General features: G+C 36.3%; 1 protein-coding gene across 13 annotated transcripts in view; it reads left to right on the forward strand.

Moving 5' to 3' along the window:
* Nucleotides 1-21,999, forward strand: part of SOX6 (SRY-box transcription factor 6) — a 376,628-nt gene that overhangs the window by 302,738 nt on the left and 51,891 nt on the right. For all 13 annotated transcript variants that reach the window (XM_082317552.1, XM_082317544.1, XM_082317553.1 and 10 more), the window contains 3 exons: nt 7,435-7,584; nt 11,484-11,664; nt 14,539-14,729. In XM_082317552.1, coding sequence (XP_082173678.1) covers nt 7,435-7,584; nt 11,484-11,664; nt 14,539-14,729 — 522 coding nt within the window. The remainder of the gene's footprint in view (nt 1-7,434; nt 7,585-11,483; nt 11,665-14,538; nt 14,730-21,999) is intronic.

The raw sequence follows: 21,999 nt of genomic DNA on the forward strand, positions 1-21,999 counted from the left end.
TTATTATTTATCATATTTCTAAATTAAACACTTTTTCCCTAATTGTTACTCCACCTTCACGTAGCTGTACTTGATTGACACCATTTCAGATATACCCATGTAAAGCCAAATAGTTCTCAGTTACTTAGCATAAACCTGTGTGTTAAGTTGATGTTGCATACTTGTTGGTTCTTAAATAGTAAGCTGCTATTATCTGTATGGTGGCACACATGAAAATGAGAGGAGGGTCTGGCCCACAGTACTAGCAGATCTGTAAAACCCACCTTATTTTGATTTGTTAACATTTTTCTTAGAACAAACTGGGAAAATGCTACCGAGACATCCAAATTTCATCAAAACAAATTTATAAAATACACTGTTTTAACAGGTAGCACCTGCACAAATATATTGTAAAACAAAAGAAAACATACACTCTTAGTATAAAATATCCTATCTATTTATTTGAAGGGATCTTGCTTTTGTCAGCAAAAACTTTGATTTTTCCAAGTTTTAAATTTTTAAATTCAAATAAGGGTTGCTTTCATGTGTATGTACATTTCCTTTAACAATTTTATATGCACCTTTCCTTCTCTTTCTCCTTCTCCTCCTTTTCCTTTTGTGTGGAGAGCACTGCTAGGACACAGATGCTGAGCTGTGGAAGGTGTTTTTCTGGTGATGGCATCTGGCTTCTTGGCAGACTCCACAGGCAGTAGCTGCCTTCAAGTTGCCCCTGGGTTTGTCACATGGTTAAGCTGCTGATGAGTTACTTAGGCTGTCTTGTGTTTCTGGATGTCGTTTTCTGTTAAACTACCTCCCACTCTAAGGATCTGCATAAAAATAATCTTAAAACAAAGAGAAAAACAACCATGTGCTTTTTTAAAAAATATACATACATAAGCCAATAACTCTATTTCTTACCTTGGTGCTACAGTAGAGATTCCAACTGCAGTGTTAGTCATTGAACATATTTGGTGTAAAAGACATGCCAATACAAAAAATGACATTTATATACAAAAATAAGGAGGAATAAGTACAATTAATGTTACTTTAGAAACAGTTCTTGCACTTAGATTAAGATGTGTGTGAAATTTTTAGGTAGGTTATTTATGCATCTGCACTGCTTTTTGAAAAGTTTACCTTGCCTGAACTGCTGAAGGCTATAGCAGTGACATCAAGTCAGCGCTTAACCTTTATTGCCATAGTTATTATCTATGGCACCCAAAACATGGGTTTGAGCATTAATCCATTCTTCCTCCATACAGGAGAAAAACTTTTTCAAACAGAGACTCTGTTTCCTTTAATCTGTTTGACATCAAGCTTATTTTAAGCCCTTCTACACCAATAATAAAAAATAACCAGTCCCACTGAAGGTGGGATTTTTGTTTTGGGTAGCTTCTTTTCAGAAATGTGCCCTGGAAGTAGTAAAGATGTTGCTGGTTTTGGTGAGCTTGTAAAAACCCTTTGTGATCAGACAGTTCTAAGTATTATTATTGCATGTTATATACTCGGAAGGAAAATTCTGGAATTATAGCTTTGCAACACTACGTACTAAATATACTATGGAAAAAAATAACTGCATTACCTCTTGTAGTGCAGGATTTCAACAGCACTTGCAGTGACTCCTTTGAGTTTTTCATCTTTAGAAACCAAATTACTCATTGTCTAAATAGCTGAACTTTCATCTCTATAAATAAGATATTTCAGCTTTGCACAATTCGTTTAAAATGCTGACAAATAAGGATTCTCACTTGATTCTCAGTAGTTTTATTGTTTAGTTTCATTTACTGTAGCAAATGTATTTGTTGAAGATGTAACACAGGACTTGCATTTTTAGTAATGGAAGACTTCAGAATTAATCAGGGTCCATAAAATTTAGCATTTGCTTCTGAGGGGAAAAAAAAAAAAAATCTAACACCTTTGGAGAAATAACTTACAGAAAATGGAGAGTGTGTTTTCATTTTGGTCATAAATCTTTCAGTAAAACAAAATAAAAGGGTACACATTTCTAGAACAGATCCCTTCTTTCTTATTGAATCAAGGCACCTTCTACTGAATTTCTTTGTGGGGCATCTTCCGAATACATCCATTGCAATTCATCGTGCTAGGCCAGCCCTCATCACCTGCACTTTGATTATCTGCTACGCTGACTATTGCAAGCACTCTCCTCCTTATGTCCATATTTCACATATGGCCTTGCTATAGTTTCTTCAGAATTCTGCTGCAAAGAATAACATCTGAATTATATCCCCACTGCTGTGACCAAATTCTCCCTCACCAACACAGTCAGTTGAAACGTCTCTAGCCCTTGCCCTTTTGTTCTTGTATATAGAAGTGCAATTGCTCTCCGTTTCCTCCCTGGGGTCATATATCTAAAGAAACTGCCTCTCTCCTATACAGCAGTTGATCACTTTCTCTTTATTGAAATACCTTCTCTAAACAGACTTCTTCCATAAGGCCTGTCATTGACAAACCACTGGTAAGAAGGTTGTGAGTATCATAATTCTGTGTTAGGTGGTGAAACAGCCTGTCACAAAGTTAACAAGTTGTTGTCAATGCACATCTCCCTTGACTGCGTTGATTTAAGGCCCATTCTATTTTCCTCACCATGTGTTACTTCTTTAACATTCGATTCTCAAAATTCTTCACCTTTATTCATTCGTTTAGACACAGATGCTGCAGCCTAAGAGGTAAGTATCGGTATTCCTGCTGTAAAAAAAAGGAAACATCTGGTGCATAGAAAGCTTTGCTCCGTGCTCATTTCCTGTGCTCAGTGTCATTCGACAGAGCACGTGTCTAGGAATGTCACAGGCCTACGTGCAGGCGAAAAGTCATACGGGAAAGGGACCTGAGCTAATGAAAGAGGTAGTTGAAAAAACTAGTTGAAAAAATGTTGAAAAAATGTTGAAACCTGTGAGAGGGATGTGTAAGCCTAAGGTCTTTGTTTTCTGGTAAGGCATGAATGAACACTGGCAGCAAAGGCAGTTATCCTTCTGTAACGTGAAAATATCTCGCAAAGGCATTGTGAAACTTAGATGGCGTTATGAAAGGTTTTAACATTTGGATCAGTCAAGATGCTCTATTATTAGTTTATAGATTTTTTCAACAAATTTTAGATCATGGATGATACTTTTTATAAAGAGTGAAATGGAAATAATTCATCAAATGCCATAGGCAATTTCTGAAGCAGAAAATACCACCACCAACAGATTATTATTTTTGTTAGTTATTCATTTCTTCTTGGCTGGTAGCTCTAACCTATAGCAAAGGTATGAATTCTGCTCTTTCCAGGTAAAAAAACCAGTATGTACTTGCACTGTGCTCTACACATGCTTTCCCACTCGTCTGTAATTTTTTTTAGGTGGATGAACATCATTCAGACTCATAGGGACCTCCAACTTTCATAAATTCCCCTCAGATTTTAAGCTGATTACAGCTGGAATAGTTTCAGTAACAAGCACTTAAGTCCATAAACCTGTAAGCTCGTAGGTTGCCTAAATGTGAGACTTCACTTGCCACTGCCTTAAGTGAGACTTGTGGCATTTCAAAATCCCACTCTTCAGTGTCAGAACATGACATTAGAAGAAACCTGGTTCTGAAAACTGTAAAACTACATCCTTGCTCGCATACCTTAAGTGAGCTGGTTTTCAAAATTGTTAACTATGCAGGAGCGCTCAGTAACTCAAAATCAGCACTACTTATATTTAGATGCTGGGAACTGGATTGTAAGAATCTGACTTAGTGACCTTTTAAAAAAATAAAACCCAGGCTATACATTTTTAAGGCTTCTTAAAACAATCATGAATACTTGATGGTTTTGAATATCTAATTTGTAATCAAGAGCCTTCTGCGTCAGTGGCTGGCATAAGGGTTATGAAATGCTCTTCTCTTTATGTGCTAGACGTACATCGAAAAGAAGATATGTTTCAGTGTTTGAGGTAGGTTAATTTTTTTTAGTCACTCCTCAATAGTCAGTAGGTTAGAATTTCAACTGAAAAAATTCCACTGAAACTTTTGCTTTTGAGCATTAAAATCTAACAATGAACATTCATTGAATGTTTGGGGTTTTTCCCCTCCTTAACCTTGCAAATAAAAGCTTCACAAACTGACCATCTCAATGTGAGGTCCTAAATTGCCATTTTGAGCCACAACAGTGGTATTTGCAAAAATATCAAATTTATCCCTGCAACAGTGGTGTGCACGTATTTTTCCAGACTGGCGAGCTCCCCATACAAACCGGTATTTAAAAGAAGTTACGCAGCCTCCCAGTCCACACAGCAGTGTTGCTAGCACTAATGCAAATTCTTGCAAGATTTGCACTCATTTGTGGAACAGCTTTGTTTTAAAGTCTAAGCAAAGCAGAAAGCTAATTACTGTTAGTTATTTTTACATTTGCTTTTATGGTATAAAACAAATTTACAGAATGTCAGGCTAAAGCCAGTACTATGACCTTGGAGTAACCCGCTGATGAATTATACATACACACACATATATATAAACATCAAAATTTCTTCTGTCCTCCCTTTAGAAACACTTTTGCCTCATGCTACTTGCAGTCCAGCCAATACAGCCCTCAACACACTGGGAGAGGAGCAGTGTATAATGCTAATTTTATTTTGCTTTTAATGTTTGCATTTCCAAAATCAAACAGTTTCCTAGATAGCCACTACAACAGCCCACTTTTCGTGTTGCTATCTCTGTGACGCTTAAAGTGCTGCGGGCATTTCTGTTGCCAGTCCCGCAGGGATTCAGGTACCAGGTCACCGACGAGCCCTCCTCTGACCAGCGTTACGGGTCTCTCTCTTCGTGTTGATCTTGAGCTGTCCGGTCAAGTACAGCTACACCGTGGGCTGCAGCTTTTAGAGATGATAAACACACCTTTACTTGTCATGGCAAACTGGGCTGCAAGCTCCATTTGCTGAGCCTGCCTGGTGTCTGTGCCCAGGTGCTGGCAGCCGGGGGGGCGCTGCAGGGCGGCCGCTGTGAGGAGAGGTGGCCAGGGGCTGGCCCGCGCTGGCCGCAGCCGGTTCCAGCCGGTTCCATAATGGCCGCACCACAGGGCACCACTGAGCCGCCCGACAGCCAGGCTGGTGGTGCCGCTGGGAAAACATTCTCCAGAAAGGGCAAAACGCTCACGGGCAGGGAGGAGCGAGGGACAACGTGTGAGGAACGGCCCTGCCGGCAGCCAGGCCGAGGGGGAGGAGTCAGCAATGAAGGCGTGAAGCTGAGCCTAGGAAAATGGCGGGGATGAGGGATTTTAGTTTTTGTCCGTTTCTCATCCAACTCTATTGTAATTGGCAATAAATTAAATTAATTTTCCCCAAGCCAAATCTCTTCTGCCCATGATAGTAACTGGTAAGTGATGTCCCTGCCTTTACTTCAACCCATAAGCTTTTCCATCGTATTTTCTCCCTCATCCTGTTGAGGAGGGGGAGGCAGAGAGCGGCTGGGTGGGGGGCTGGCAGCCTTGGTCAACCCACGACACCACGCTGCTGACTATCAACTTTTATCCTCTAAGAAAGACTGAATTTTGTAGAAAGAATAACTCATACCCCACCTTTTTTGCCCTGATGAGAAGGGAGAAGGAAATTCTTTTGAACTTTAGTTGATAAACCTGGATTTGTTTTTACATATAATTCCTTTCCTGCTCTTGAAAGTGCAATACACGCTACATTAAGTAGTAAAGTTTTAGTCTACTTTTAGTAGAATCTAAGTCATCTCCCCCAGATAGTTGAAGTAGATGTTAAATAGGTTCCTAATTAGGAAAAAAAAAAAAAAAAGGAAAAGTATTTCAATAAACAGAAGTACAGAACACTGAGAAAGCCATTATAATCTTTGGGGTCTGTCTTTCAATTGTATTCAAGTTTATTGTATCATGATCATAGTACAGTGCCTGATTATTTCTGAGCTGAGAATGTGCAGGCTTTCAGAAGTTTGTGAAATGTGCTTCTTACTCTCCCATAAGCAGAGCATCCTATTAAGCAAGCATAGATTGATCTGAAGAATATGCTAAAAGGGATAAGATCCCATTAGTAGGGGGAAAAAAACCCCATGTACCATTGTATACAATGCTTCACTTTCATTCTCCAGGCCATCACCAAAAGCTGGGAATTTTTTCTATTTTCAATTTTTCTACTTTTCTAACGCAGGAAAAAATAGTACCTTAGCCAAAATGTTTGAACACTATTGATTTCAAAATATTAATCTGTGGTCCTTTTGTAGCCTCTGTGTGGTATTGAAAAGGGGCGGCACGAAACAAACAAACAAACAAACAAACAAACAAGAATTTTCATTTGTCACCCAGAGTTCTGACACTGCCCCTCCTTCACGCGTTTGTCTAGCCACTGAGTCACTGAGCTTACAGTATTGTGTAACTTTCATTTCTGTGGAGGCTTGTTATATTAGAAAAATTGTTCCAAAGAAAGCAACAATTATGACATAAGCACATCTGGCTCTTGCAAATTATTCTTTATTAAGCTTTCATTTAATTACATGTGCTGAAAGGTCTGCTTTTGATTACTGTAATTTTTTTTATTTGTCCATCTGAATGATAGTAATGTTGGAAATTACATACAAACCACCTGGCTTTTTTCTCACTAATAAGGCAAAGTTTATATAGATTTATGTGTAGAAGAGGGATTAGGATCTTCCCTGTTTATGGTGGAAGAATTATTGCTGATGCTAATTCAAGGTGAGGGTTTAAATTTGGTCACTGGAAGGAAATTAAACCTATTTGTTTTTGTTCAGTAAACACTTTGGATTGGTAGGAATAGTTTATTTTAATGTACAAGTCTTTTATTATGTTTCAGTTAAACTTTTTGAAAAGTTCCATGAGGGCGTTTTTGTATTTTCATCACTATTTACAGGAATTTTTAAGGCCTACATTCCTTACTAGCATTTATAGAAGTTATAACAGTCACTGTACACTGAGATGGAGACATACCCTGTTGCCTATTTTACCTTTCCTTGCTATCTAGAGAAGATGCAGCATTGCCTTTTGGTAGCAAACAATTCCTATGTCAGCTCCCAGTAGAGGTTCTGGAGTTGGTGGGTAATTTCTGGGTAAGAACAGAAAGACTTGAAGCATTGTTGTTTCTGACAGGGGTTCATACCTCCTTTTCATAACCTGCCTTATAATTTTGCCAATTTTGTTTTTAATATTCAGACACATTATAACCTTTTGCTCGTTACCATGACCACCATTAGCAAGAAGGAAAAAAAAAAAAGCAGCTAAGAGTCAAATTAAGAAAAAAGATATTAGTGTGTGGGAGTTTTCCAGTCTTTTTTTTTCTCTTTGAAAATAACAAGAAGGGAAAAGCCACAAACAAGAAAGTGCTGAAAAAAATCTGTAATTCCTTTAAGAGAAGAAACAGCAGAGCAATAAAAATTATGTACATTTACAGCTTCTTTTTTTTAGGAATTTTGCAGGAATACATTGTATATCTTCTTGTCTTCCAGCAACTGTATGCAGCTCAGCTGGCAAGCATGCAAGTTTCTCCTGGAGCCAAAATGCCATCTACTCCACAGCCACCAAATACGACAGGGGCACTCTCACCCACTGGGATGAAAAACGAGAAGAGAGGGACCAGCCCGGTAACTCAAGTTAAGGTATTTTTCAGTAAAGAAAAAAGTTGGTGTCTGAAAAGGGCAGTGAAATTAAATGGTCTATTTAGTTGTTTTACAGTTGGAAGTGGAACCACATGACAGTTCTTCAATATTCAAATAAAATGTTCAAGTTTTAGTGCTGTGTTATCAGTATAGAGAAGGGAAGAGAAAGCATTCACTTCTTGCTTCCAAAAATATCAGGCGTCCCTCTTCCTACCACAGGCAGCACAACAGATTCATCAGTAAAATGTGATATTTTCAAGATTTCAGTTTGTAATCTAGTAATGTGCATAAATGGCATCCATTTCATGAATTGTTTCACATTGAACTTTTGAGTATCTTAAAATACAGTGATAGCTTATATTGTTAGGGCACAAGAGAGACTGTAGATCTTCTAATTATTTTACAAATCTCTAGCTGTACTTATTCTACAATTTTGGAAAAAGCCTCACATAAAAATAAGATGTAAGTCAGGACTCCGGGGAAAACATTGTGTCACTGCAGATTGATTTGACTTTTGCTGATTTCACACAGCTGCTGACAACCGGGCTGCTCCCTGTTGGTTTTGCGCCATTGCTGAATGCTTGTGCCTGCTTATTCTCACTTGCTTGGAACCAGGCAGCTACAACATGGCATTTGCCAGCAGCTTGAAATGAACATCGTGCACCCCTTGAAATCCGTGGTGCAGCTAGTACCTTTGGGTGGAACCGTCTGGCTTTTACTGCTGTGTTCTTCTGTGGTTATTCTGCATTTCATGAGACCAAATATGCTGAGAAACAATTTACTTCAAACTGTAAAAAACCACCAACATTCAGGTGTTTTACCAATTTGAATGATAGTGCTATAAATGCAGAACTATTAAAATAGATCTAAAGAAGGCATATAGTGACTTTGTGGAGAGAGAGAATATGCTTTTTTGCTAGCTGCTAACACCTTACCAGCATACAGTCCTTTGCCTCAAATCAGCCTTGGAAGATTTTGCTCACTTGAGGTGAGGGTTTCTTTTTTTTATTATTTTTTGACATGAGAGTAAAATATCATTCGTTTTTTCATTATCATCAATCATCTTGGTAAAGTGTGGGTGAGTAGATATTTCTGCCTGCGCTGATAAATTTCCATGACACTTTTTTGCTAGGCTGAGAGTACTAATAAATAAAAACTATTCCATTATGGCCAGATCTAACATTTATTTAGCAAAGCGTTCACTTTACTTAACTGTAGATGTGTATTAGTCTAATATTTTACCTCTCGTAGTCCAATGCCAGGCTTGAGAGCAGTCAGTGAAATTTACCACATACGCAGAGCTTGCTATGGTCAATACAGAAGCCACCAAAAGCAAAGCCCAACTGTTTCAGCAAAGTTGCCATAGTATAGTGATACCTAATACCAGTGATTTATGGTATGGAGAATATACTACTGACTACTTTAATGTGAAAAAGTAATTTCATAAGTGAGTGAGCCAAATGGATCTACACCAAACCAAACCTTTAATATATGAGTAAAATTTTCCCTGGTTAAATTCAAGCACATATCTCCTTGAACCAAGGCCAATACCATTCCAGCTTTGTGGCCAGCTGAGTCCTATTACAGACTTGACCACATGCAAATTCTTGGGGGTTTCCCTACGTAATTTAACTTGAATGGACTGAAATATATGTTAATAAAAAAGAAGCCTTTTTATTCTTATTTTTATTAAGCACACTACTGCATTGAAAATATTAAAGATTAACTACAAGTGCTTTGTGTCAACAAATACCAATGGCTAATGAAGAAATTAATTATTAGTATAAATGCACTCTAATAAACTAGTAGCTATATGCTGTCTTTGCGAATTGCTACCTTTATAAGACATGACAGTTTTGATGGTCATGCATTGCTTAACAAATCCTCTATATTTTCTCTGTTTTTAAACAGTTGTTTGTATATACTACATGCATTATTTATAGAACTAATGGAATTCTTTTACAGGAGTCAGATCTTTCAAAAAGTAATGATAGGGTTTTTTTAAGTCAGTGACCAGAATGTTTTCCAGCTTTTCGGTTGTCTCACAGAAATGAGAATGCTGTCTATGAAGTACAAACACACAGGTTCTGGCAGTGTTTAGAGTTTTTTTTCACATGATCATATCAGGACTAGGCAGAAAATTATTTAGAAATTGAACATGGTAGCGCAGATTCATATGTGTACACGCTCACAGTACCTAGTCTGACAAACTTCATAGTCTGAAAGGGGCTCTGAACTCTCACAGAAATTTATTGAAGCCACTCTGTACCTGTGCAAGGAAACAGCTTGCATGTAAACGTGGCCACAAAGCACAAGAATGGACTATGTCCCTTATACCTTTGTGTTTCTGCTTTCACTTGGACTCTGAACAGGTGTGGACATTTGTGCGCACTGCAAGGTCAGAAAGAATAAAAATGTCATGCAGTTTTATGGAAACAGTTTAAAACTGGAGATATGATGGCATTATAAATACCTGTTTGTTACATTTTCCTGTTTAATGCATTGTGTATGCTCAGATGTACTTTGCTAAATCACCGCTTGACAATAAGGAGAACGGAAAAGATGAGATAATGTAGTGTATTATTGTATTCTGACACATATTTCTAATCTTTGAAGTGATCAGTGCAGTGTTTTTAAATATGGACGATATTCTCTTATATCCAGCATAATTCTGCTTTGGGCCTATTTTAAATGAGAGATCTGTCTTACTGGGCTCTTTAATTGCAGAAAATCACTTTCACAATTTTCCAAATGCTCTGTCTTGCTTAACATATTAAGCAAAAGGAACAAGCTCAAAGAATGGGAAGAAGGTTACGTTGTGAATATCTACCCTGATCAAAGAAATTAATTGCTTGAATGAGTCTTCATCCAAGAGTTAAGCTATTTTGTAGATGGACTTATTCTCCTATAGCACTGAAATAAGATATATGCCAGAGAGAATTTCTTGCATAATTGCATATGAAAAGTTTCAAAAGATATAAAAGTGCTGATACTAGATTTACATATCCTTAAAAAATATTCCTTGTCTTTATGCAAATAAACATACAGATACACTAAAGGTTGAATGCAGCAGAAATAACTACAGAATACAGAAATAATTAGAGAAGTAGCAAACAAGAAGCAGAACAGCACTTATGTGAAAAAAATTCTTGATTTTACATAAATCTGTCAAAAATACATGACACATTTGAATAATAAAATATTGTAAAATATACAAACTTAAATAGTAGAAAATAAAATATATTTTGAAATGCATATAGTATGTATTCATTACCCTAATAAGTCAAGGAATTTGAATTCAGTGAAATTCTTATCTTCTATTATGGGGGACCAGCATAGATTATTTTGCTAAACAAAACATGCACTCAAAATAAGATGCATGGAATGTATAAGTTAGCAGCAGCATTAAATGTGGGCCAAAGAACTGTCAGGGTTTCCAAATGATTCCTTCATATAAGTACTTCTGATTCCTTAGTTTCTAATACATTTTAAAATAAGCTACATAACTTATTTTTATAGTGCCAGGAACTTTTCAAATAGAACCAATGCAAAAGCATTACTGAGCTGCTGGAAATTTTAAATAATTCTTTGTAAATGCCCTAGGTTAATTTAGATCTCTGAAAACACATTAGGAAATTAAGCTGTAATGTGAGCTAATTCAAATTTTAATTTGGCAAAAGGAACAATCCAGCCACATAGTTAATGTAAATAGAAGCATAACACAGAGAAATTAATGAGGTTTCCTTTCGCTGAATCTTAAAGGAGGCAGATAATTAGCTTCTTTTGTTATTATTGCTGGAGAATGTGGTATTGTCTTCGAGGTGTAAAGTAACTGCTGCTTGCAAAATGATGTGTTCATTTGTCTTTTCCTAATAATTATTTACATTAAATTCTTGTAGGATGAAGCAGCCCAGCCACTGAATCTTTCAGCCCGACCCAAAACAGCTGAACCTGTCAAATCCCCAACATCTCCAACACAGAACCTCTTCCCAGCTAGTAAAAGCAGTCCAGTGACAGTGACGAACAAGAGTGGCATCCCGAGCCCGCTCGGTGGATCTCTGGGAAGAGGATCCTCTTTAGGTAACTAATCTGTCCTGGGGAAAGGAGAAAACTGGCAAGTTTTCTACACGAATTCTCAGCTGGAGCACACTTCTGAATTAAGTAGATATTTGGCCCTATGTTTCTGTTTCAAATAGGAAAAAAATTGCAGGAAAGATTTTCAAAGAACTCTTGAATGCCAAGGTTTTACAAGAGTAACCAAAATGATGCAGCAGAGATATGCATCTACAAGAAATACAGCAAATAAATATATAACATAAGAAATATACATACATACATACAAATATATACAGATAAGTAAAGAGAGATGCATCTATAAAACATGTAAAAGAGGTTTGTATGAGTATCTTCCCAAAATACATCAATTGGGTGTATACAGGCAAAGTTAACTTTTGAATTTTGACCTCTGGATTAAACAAACGAAAAATGTCTTTGCATACACATAGAGCCTGATTAGATACTAGACATACAGGCGTAATGCCTCATGTGATTAGTGTACATGCAATGCAACAGTGTAACATACTTAAAATAAACAAGTTTTCAAGCACTTTGTTGAACCAGGGTCAAGCAGCATTCAGTATCTGCATGGCTTACAGTAAACCAGAAGCCAGGCAAGAAGGTAACTCCAAATGTGGTTTACAGCTATTTAGCCCAAATATACTGTTAGTTTTACCTAGAACAGCATTCTAAAAGAAACCTAATCCTCTGCATGCTGGGTATTAAGTTCATCTTACAAAGACAGTATGCTGAATATACTGTGTTTTTTTTTTTAACAAAGAGAGGAAGGCTTCAGTCCAGCCAGTTTATTTTATTATTTGTTCATTTTATTATTTGTTCATTTATTATTTGTTCATGTTTTTATTATTTGTTCACCCATCTGTCAAGATTTTGATAATTCATATGGTTGAAAATAGGGAGTTTTTGACCTGTGTTCAAGATTCTTTAATTACGAAATAAAGCTTATTAAGTAACGAAACAAAATTGATCTGAAACCTATGTATGAAGACTACCTTAACCAGTCAAGAAACAGAATCAAGAGCTGCAAAATGTAGATGATCAGCCCTAAAGTTCAAATAGTAAATTTTAACAGTGGCTAAATACTTACTACAGACCACTTATTCACAATCTGTAGCTCAAGTGTACTTGTAAAATATATAGAAACACTTGTGAATAATGAACAGATATGTTAAATACATACATTAAATATATAAAAATTATGACTTGTTCCATTCCCAAAACACTTGGGAACATCATGATCTCTGAAAGATACTTTCTGCAGCTAGCTAGATATTCTACCTGTCAATTTATTTCCAGCTATCACTGCACTATCTAACATTAGAAAGTGGCATATCAGGTTGAAGTCGTAGACCATTCCAGAGAAATAGCTAGAGAAGATATGCCTAAGGTGTGAATATTTTTCATGTAAAGTCATAAAAACTTTTCCTCTCAATCCTTAAGTATAAAAGAAGCCAGGGAAACATTGTCAAAAATCAGCAAGCAACGTAGGAGCTTTTGCTCCATTTTTTTACGATAAATGTAGGTGATTAGGAGTCTAAGTCTCATTAAAAGTCATGAAAATATGGTTCCCAATTTACTTAGGCTCCAGAATGGAACTTAGTTGCTGAATCAGTTCAGAGCATTGGAAATTTTACCCAGCAAGAACAATGGTTGTTCTCTAATATGTTGCTTTTATTTTGGAGGGGGTGCTTCATTCAGACAGAAAACATCACAGTTCCATCTAAAGCATCACAGTTTGCATCTCTTCTCATCCAGACCACAGTATTAAATCAACTGTTTGGTTCCCAGGATAAAGCATGAGAAACCCTTAATCTTAACCTTTTTTATTTTAAAAGAATTCAGGGTCCTTCAAAGTTGAATTCACTGTATTTTACTCAGCTGAACTTCAATGAAGCCAAAAGAATATGAAAATTATCTTTGAAGAAGAATTCCAAGTCTTAGCCTGTTTGGTTTTGGTTTTGGTTTTTTTTTATAGTGGACTGCTAGTAAGTACACAAATCTAACAAATTCAGTGCTTTTATAAACGATATTTTCTTGTCAGGCAGATGCACACGTCATGCACAAACTTTGATTGCTCAAAATTTCCTAGCTAGAATGTATATAGACAAATCTATCCATGTGTGGTATAGAGAATACACCCATGCAGGAACAGGCGGATCAAGTTAAAGCTTCATCACAGCAACACAAAACAACTAGTCAACAAATAATTGCTGTCTTTTGGTCTCAAATCAGAAACTGTATCCGGGGTACTCATCTTTACCTCTAGCATGCATTTTAAGATGCAACAGGAATGTTTTGTGTGAGTTTGATGCATGTTTAAAAGTTTCTCTTTCTGTCCAGAGTGATGGAAAGAAAACCATTTTTTCTCCTCTGATTTAGAGCTTTATAGTCACGTTAAGGTGATAACAAGCTCTGTCCCCCAAAAGTAACTGTGGGTGCTCTCTCTGAAATTGAAAGCTAAATGTCTGGAGTGATGGTTCTCTTGATAAAGAAATTCTAAAAATTTACTTTCATGGCCAGGTAAATAAGATTTCTTTCTCCTTCTTTGTTAATTTTTATTAATTATTATTAATACTTCAAAGGCTTCCCAGTTAAGCTTCAGAATACTGCTGTCTTATGAGTCCATGAGTATGGTCAGATACCTCCATATTAGACTATGCCAAGGCTTCAGTGGTTGTATTTATGACCGCAAAAGAAGTCCACAGGCTTATCAATCACTTCTATAGATTAATTCAGCCTTCAAACAGACAACAATTGCCACTCCTCCTCCTTTTGCAGATGTTAGTTGGGTGCAGCTCTAACAGTATGAGAGCTGAGTGCTTACCCCGGATTCTAATTCGGATAATTACCTAAATAAAGTGTGTTCTCTGTTTATAGATATCCTTTCCAGTCTTAATTCACCTGCCCTATTTGGGGACCAGGACACAGTAATGAAAGCCATTCAAGAGGCTCGAAAAATGAGAGAGCAGATCCAAAGGGAGCAGCAGCAGCAACAGCAGCCACATGGCGTTGATGGAAAATTGCCCTCCATGAATAACATGGGTCTAAACAACTGCAGAAATGAAAAGGTAATGTCTCCCATTGCCACACAGTCTGTCATTCAATAGCTTCTTATTTTTATATACAATTTATTTTTAGAGCTTTTAGCCATCTCTGATCTCTGATTTCACATTGAATACACTTTGTCACTTGACAGTGCTGGGCTACAAACTTCTCTACGTTTACATGACAGCATTCAAAAAAACAGTCCTGTGCGCTCATGTGATTAAGCTGTAAGCATGCATATAACAATGTGGAAAGTGAATTGTTTGAAGCTACCATTGTTTATGGTCACTAGATTTTGAATTGTGCTTTTGAGAATGATTGGATTGATAAATATGGCAAAAAGGCCAGTTGTGTACTAACATAGTCGAGTATTACAATGCTACTGAAAGTATCTGAGCGTGCTTGAATCTGTGACTCAGATGCAACAAAGCAGTTAGGCTCAAAACAGTGCTTTTGGCTCTTAGTTTCAATTGAAAATTAGAGATCAAAGTTCTTTGTTGAATCTCGGCCATAGTTTCCAAACACTAAAAGGAAATGGGGCACTACAATAAAAGGTAAATGAGACAAAGTGGTGAGAGAATGTGACCAGCATTGGACTGAGCAGGCCATCATTCAGTTTACAAAACAGCAAGCTGGGATCATATCCGAAAAGTGAGGAACATTTTCTATCACACACTCTTTAAGGACCGCTCAGAGGACAAAGTTGTCTCTTGGAAAATTCTTTGTATCTATCTGTGTTGTCCTGCTCTGTGGCCTTTCCAAGTTCTACAAGATCTGCTCCAGGAGCAGGTCTCTGTGTGTATTAACAGAGCCAGTGAACACTGAATCAAGTAATTAGCTTAGCTATAAGGCAGCCCTTTTGATGAAGAATCCTTCGCTGTTAGCTTCCCTAGAGGTGGCTTATGCTGCAAAAAATATGGCACACAAGTTTTCACCACCGACACAAAATCAGTTATATACCACAATACTTATTCCAGTTAACTAGAAAGGGAAAAATATTATACAAGTAATCACTATGGCATTGTCAAATAGGAACAGTTATGATGCAATTTAGTAATGAATGAAAAGAAAATTGACACATTCATTAGCCTATAAAACAACTAGTGTTTCAGACTATTTGCTGCAAAAAAAAAAAATATTGAAAACCAGGTAGCTTTCAATGCCTATAATTCATTAATGAAAATTCTGTAATATATCTGTATATTAGAGAGTAGGTTCTTTGTATCTTGGGGTAGGGGGGGAAGATTATATTATACTCTGAAGACTACCAGGAATTTTTAGTCCAGGTTGAGTGTAAGACTCAGCAGAACATTAACTATATCTTAAACCGTGAATTTGATGATACCATGAAGTTTTCTCAGCCCACAAGGGAATACTCAGTGAGTAAGTGGATTGTAGCAAGGCACGGAAAGGCAGAGAAATGTTGTAAACAGACCCATCAAACATTGATACATACCTTTTAATCTACATTTTATATTTTTGCTTGATAGGTTCTTTACAGTACTCAAAGCAAGAGAAAGGCTCAGTGTCTATTAAAAAGATTTGCTAAACTGTTACCACACAGCATTAACAATGCTTTTACAAGTCAAATTCAGAGGCTAATAAATATTTGTTTCTGCTAGTGTTAGTTTAAATGCCAGCATTGAAAAGCTCATTTAATACAGATTGATACTATAGAAAAATATAGAAATTAATAACTGATCAAGCAGCCCATATTCAGACAACAATTGTAAAGTCAGTGTTTGTCTTAACTAACTAAGAGGTAGGGTACTAAAGCCCAAGTTATAAAAATAAAATAAATGTCACATCTATGATCAGCATTAAGAGTTTATAAAATTACACTTATTTTAAAATATATTTTATGAGTTTCAGTGGCTTGACATTTAAAAAATATCTAATACACTATAAGGGCTATTAAAAGAATTCTTAACATTTGATTTGACTTTGAAAAGTAAGTATAAAAATGGCATCCCCTTACTTATCAGGTCTGCTCCCTGAGTATTTTCAGTACCATGTTTACGTCTTGTATTCAATATAACAAGTTTCTATTTCATCTTTCACCTTTTAAAGCAGAGTCAGTAAATATTTCAGTGAATAATCTGAATTTCTTTTTTGTGCTGGTTACTAGCAATACACAGATTGATGTACAGCTTCCAGACTGAGGTTATACATCAGGCAGGCAGAGGAGAAAAAATTTTTTTACTTGCAAATATAGCAGAGTCAATTGGAACTCTTTAACAAATATAAACAACATCATTCTCAAATGCCGTCTTTTATGGGGAGACTTTTCATGGTAGCACTTGCAACTTTTAAAACCTAAGAATAAAACAGCAGCAAGGAAATCTGTTGTTAAATCTCTCAATGCCCTTATATAATCCTGCTGGGTTTATTTATTGTAGCATGTGCTATAGAGCGAACCATTAAGGCAGGAAAAAGTTGTAATACGTACTCTGGTTTTACCTTTGCTATGCTAGTCTGTTACCCTTGCTCTGTAGATGCAAGAAAAGGCAAGGTTTACAAAAGAATAGGATATAAGTCAGTCATTTTGAATGATGAGATATCCCCACTCTCTGTCCTACAGAAAATAAAAGAATTCAGTCAGTCATGATACTAAGGGAATGTATTTATATTTTATAGCAAGTATAAAATACATTAAAACCAGAAGCATCCTTTGCACAAACAGAATTCTACAATATTCTTCTTTCCCCCTTTACTCTCCACCTTTCCATTTTTACATTACGATATATTTCTTTTAGTCTAAAAATGATGGGCAGGATGATCAAAATGGGGAGGGAATGATAGATCACTTCAATTAGAAAAACATAATTTTGAAATAATTGTATGGCAAGAAGATCGTGTGTAGTTTCTGTCATAATCCCAGTGAAGCTATGATAACATAGCTGCAATTTTGGATTGGTTTCTTTTGAAGAATCAGGACCCTATGTTTTCAGGACCAAATTTTCAGAGATTGGCTTCAGGTAATTAGACTTGTATAAATGAGTAGCTAGAAGCCGGCACCAGAAAAAGATGACAAATTAATTGCCTGCAGCTTGTTTAAAAAAGCTATTGAGTTCTGGTCAGTTACTGGTCTTCAAGTTCAGATAGCTGGTAATAGTTTGTTGTGCAAATGACTGCGCTTACAAAATTATGTACATAGCTTCAAAGCCTGAGCTTAGACCTTTCTGAAAATGTGTCATTTAAATCTCAGAAAGCTTTGTATTTGGTTAGAGACACAGAATTGAAGATTGCCTCTGTTCATATTCTGCTGTTCAAAAAAAATCTCCTACAAAGCTTTAGAAGTGCTCACAGAGATTCACTCATCAGAAAGACCAAAACAAAAACATGCAGCACTCTAGCAGTCAAAGTTTGTCATTTGCTAAAGCATTAAGGTTAGGCTATCTTTTGAGATGATACCATTCTATGGACATCTACAATTATGGAGTTATTTCAGTTTGTGTACTGTTATGGGTTAGGGTAGGCAGGTAAGCACCATGCAGCTTCTCGCTCATGCCTCTGCAGTGGGATGGGGAAAAGAATCAGAAGGGTAAAAGTGAGAAAACTCGTGGGTTGAGATAGTTTAATAGGTAAAGCAAAAGCTGTGCGTGCAAGCAAAGCAAAATAAGGAATTCATTCACTACTTCCCATCAGCAGGCAGATGTTTAGCTGTTTCCAGGAAAGCAGAGCTTCAGCATGTGTAACAGTTACTTGGGAAGACAAATGCCAAAACTCTGAATGTTTTGCATTCCTCCTTTGTCCCCTAGCTTTTATTGCTGAGCACGTTGTCATATGGTGTGGAATATCGCTTTGGTCAGTTTGGGTCAGCTGGCCTGGCTGTGCCCCCTCTTGTGCATCCCCAGCCTACTCGCTGGTGGGCCAGCATAAGAAACAGAAGAAGCCTTGATGCTTTAGAAGCACTTTTCAGCAATAGCTAAAACATCCCAGTGTTATCACCACTGTTTTGGTCACAAATCCAAAACACAGCATCATGTGACCTAAAATTAACTCTGAGCCAAAACCAGAACAGTCCATACAAGGCAAAAAGTCATTATAGCAGAGTTGATTTTTTCTGTCCCACCTGGTGCTGATCAGGTGTAGTCTGACTGAGGAAAGGGAAGAAGTAACCGTGTCAGTGGTTTCACAGAGTAAACAGAAACACTGGGGAAAGGGAGAGAATTAGGAAAATCCAGAAAATAGGCTACAGAGCTCTTCGCATGTGATATAAGCAAAACTAAAATCATACAAAAATTGGCTTTGCTTAGAGGATATGACTTTTTTCCAGTCAAGCCATGTTTACCTTCAACAAAAAAGAGTACTTAAACAAAATTTGCATTGCTAGAGCTACTTGTATTTATTTTAGTATTTCAAACTAGCATGATTGCCTAGAAGATTTGCTTTGATTTAAGGCTTTAAATGAACCTGAAAATGCTATATAATTTATAAGATAACTGACATTATTTTTAAAAGGACAAGATCCTATCTTTTTTGTGCTTAAAGCATGAAAACACTAACAAAAAAACTTCAGAAAATCTTTGTAGAAAAAATATAGGCAGAAATGCGTTAATTTCATTGGAGAAAAATATATGAAGTCAAGATAGAATATATACCCAATTAATAATCACAATATATCTGCTACACCTAAGGATATTCCCTTACCTCCCCATTTACTTACCCACAAAGCATATTCATTGAGATCTGAGAGGAAGCAGAATGTAATATAGCATTTTTATGTTTATATTCCATTCCCACTCTTTTGTAGATTTTCAGGCAACTGTGTATTTGCAGTAGGAAACCAGAATTAGACCCCAAAATAAATGACATGAGTCATCGCCTACTTCCTGGGAATTATGGTACTTTAGCACCTCTTATAATGAGCCTTTTATTCCTTTCTTATTTCTAAATCAAAGTTTTACAAGTTGAATCCACATCATTTATCCTAATATAGACCATAGTTTGTATGCAAAATGTGTACATTCTTAAAAACGTATATTATTTACCCTTGGAGATGTTACAGTCTATTGATCAAATCCATATTTAGGCACTTGGATTTGACTTGATAAGCCATAACGACCCCTTTGGAGGTGTTACGGTCTGCTGTATTTAGGGACTGTTAAATATGTGGATTATTGACACAATAGAGTGTAACAACTCCTCTGGAGCTGTTACGCTTCATCATTTATATGAAGCTACTGCACATGCGTGCAAACTTTGCCTGATAAAAACACTTCAGGAAGTCTTTGTAGGAAAAGTTACTAGTCATGCATAATCTCCTTTTGACTGCCTACAGCTCTGCAATGACTCCATCATTGTATTGCTTTTTTCTAAATGCAAGCAGTACTGGATTATGTTGCCGACATTTTTTTTACCGGCTTTTTTCTCCCCATACATTCAGTATTACAGACAGAACAACTGCAGAGGCAGGAGTCACACTGTCTTTTCTGGAAGTGCAGGGTATTTCTCAGACAATCACCAAGAGAAGCACCTAGTTATTAGCATCCTTGTTATTAGTAATTTCTCAACTCAGTCTAAAAAAAACCTCACATAGTTAAGAAAATAGTTTTCCAGTGCGTCCTGCATTCAATTACCTTTTCTTCTTTTACTGAAAGTAGTCATGACCACCCTTAAATTGAGAACATGAATAAATTGGTCATAAGGGCCTTGTGTATTTTTATAAATCTTTATGAATAAGTCGTTTAGATTTGCAGGGACTGATCTATTCTCATTCACTTTTATCTTTTAAGAAAAACTTCCTATATTTTCTTTTTTCCTTTAGTTTCTTATAGAAGAATATTTGTAACTAGTAAATAAGAGGTCAATGCTTCTATTTCAGTCTGCTAGGAGACATAACAGAAACTGTAAGCATTTTCAATTGGATCCTTATTTCTGTTGCTTAAATCTTAGTTCTACTTGTAACTAAAGGGAAATACCTCATAATTAGGCCAAAAAATGGATAGCAATATCAACAGCAAATGACTAGTTTTGCAAAGTTATTACTTTTATTATGGTATTGTCTTGATAGGCATTGTACCAAGTTCTGATCTCACTGCGACTTAAGGAAGGTCCTGCCTCATATAACTTACACTTAGGCATAATTTAATTTAAATTTAAATATATATATTTAGATACTATAATAGAAAATCTGGAACTGTATAGAGAGAAAAAAGAAAGACACTGATTTACTTAAGGAACTGTTAGTGTGGTCTCACTTTCTTGCAAGTATATAGGCAATTTATTCAACTCAGTGGGAGTGTATTCCATCTGTCTAATGAAGAATCTGATTTCCACAAAGAGACACTGCAACTGGGAGACTGATTTTCCTGAATACGTCATTCTGCTCAGTCGACAAACCTTTCCCTGGGGAGTTTCTGAGATGTAGAAGGACACGTTGCATAGAGACAACCTCTTTACAGTTCCATCATTTTATAACAGATAAATGACTTGTCTAAGTTAAATGCCCCAGAATAGGGAAAACTTTCAAATACAAATCCCAGCATTCCTCATAATTCTTACAAAATAAATGTCATTTATACTTTACTGTGAATTTGGCTAATTTAGTAATCTGCTTGTGGCTGTACATAATATATGTAAGTAACAATTTTTTTATATTGGGTGTTCAAATTAACTTCCTAAGCTGTATTTGGGCACCAGTATTTTATTCTAAAAAACCTTTATTTAAAAAAAAAGGAAAAAATATAAAAATACTTTGTTCCAAAATTTTTTGAAACTGCAATAATTTTGCATTTTCCTTTTTAGGCTTAGGGCTTATCCTAGTACATGAAAAATGTGCCTTCATTTTATACCAATTGTAATATTTCCTTAATAATTTTGAAAGAAAAAATAGTGACTCAAGTAAAAATTTTGTAAAGTAGCTGCAATGCAGGAGCCTAAGTCCCACTAAACTAGCTCTGAAAATTTTACCCCAAGGCAGACAAGCAGATTTGTGACTGCGTATACAGTAAGTCTATTTTCAGTGAAATTCAGCAGTTTTGTATCTTTCTCCAGCACTTTTTACAATAATTTGGACAATTCAGAATTTCAGCTGATGTAATACTGCCCCCTTTTATTAGAACTGGAAAACATGCTGGACTTCAAACATTTAGTTTTGTAGCTGGAGAAATTCTGTTTACTTATGCTGTTGCTTCTAATATTCGAAATTGCATGACAGGATAAAATAAAGCACAAAATTAATGTAAGTTTATAACAATGAATGGGGGGAAAAAAGTAATGATTCCAAGCCACATTTTTGCAGAGTGTATTGTGTGTGTTATGCCTGGACTTCCTAGGCAGCTATCATGC

The sequence above is a fragment of the Platalea leucorodia genome, assembly GCF_965183815.1.
Source record: "Platalea leucorodia genome assembly, chromosome: 7".
Lineage (NCBI taxonomy): Eukaryota > Metazoa > Chordata > Aves > Pelecaniformes > Threskiornithidae > Platalea > Platalea leucorodia.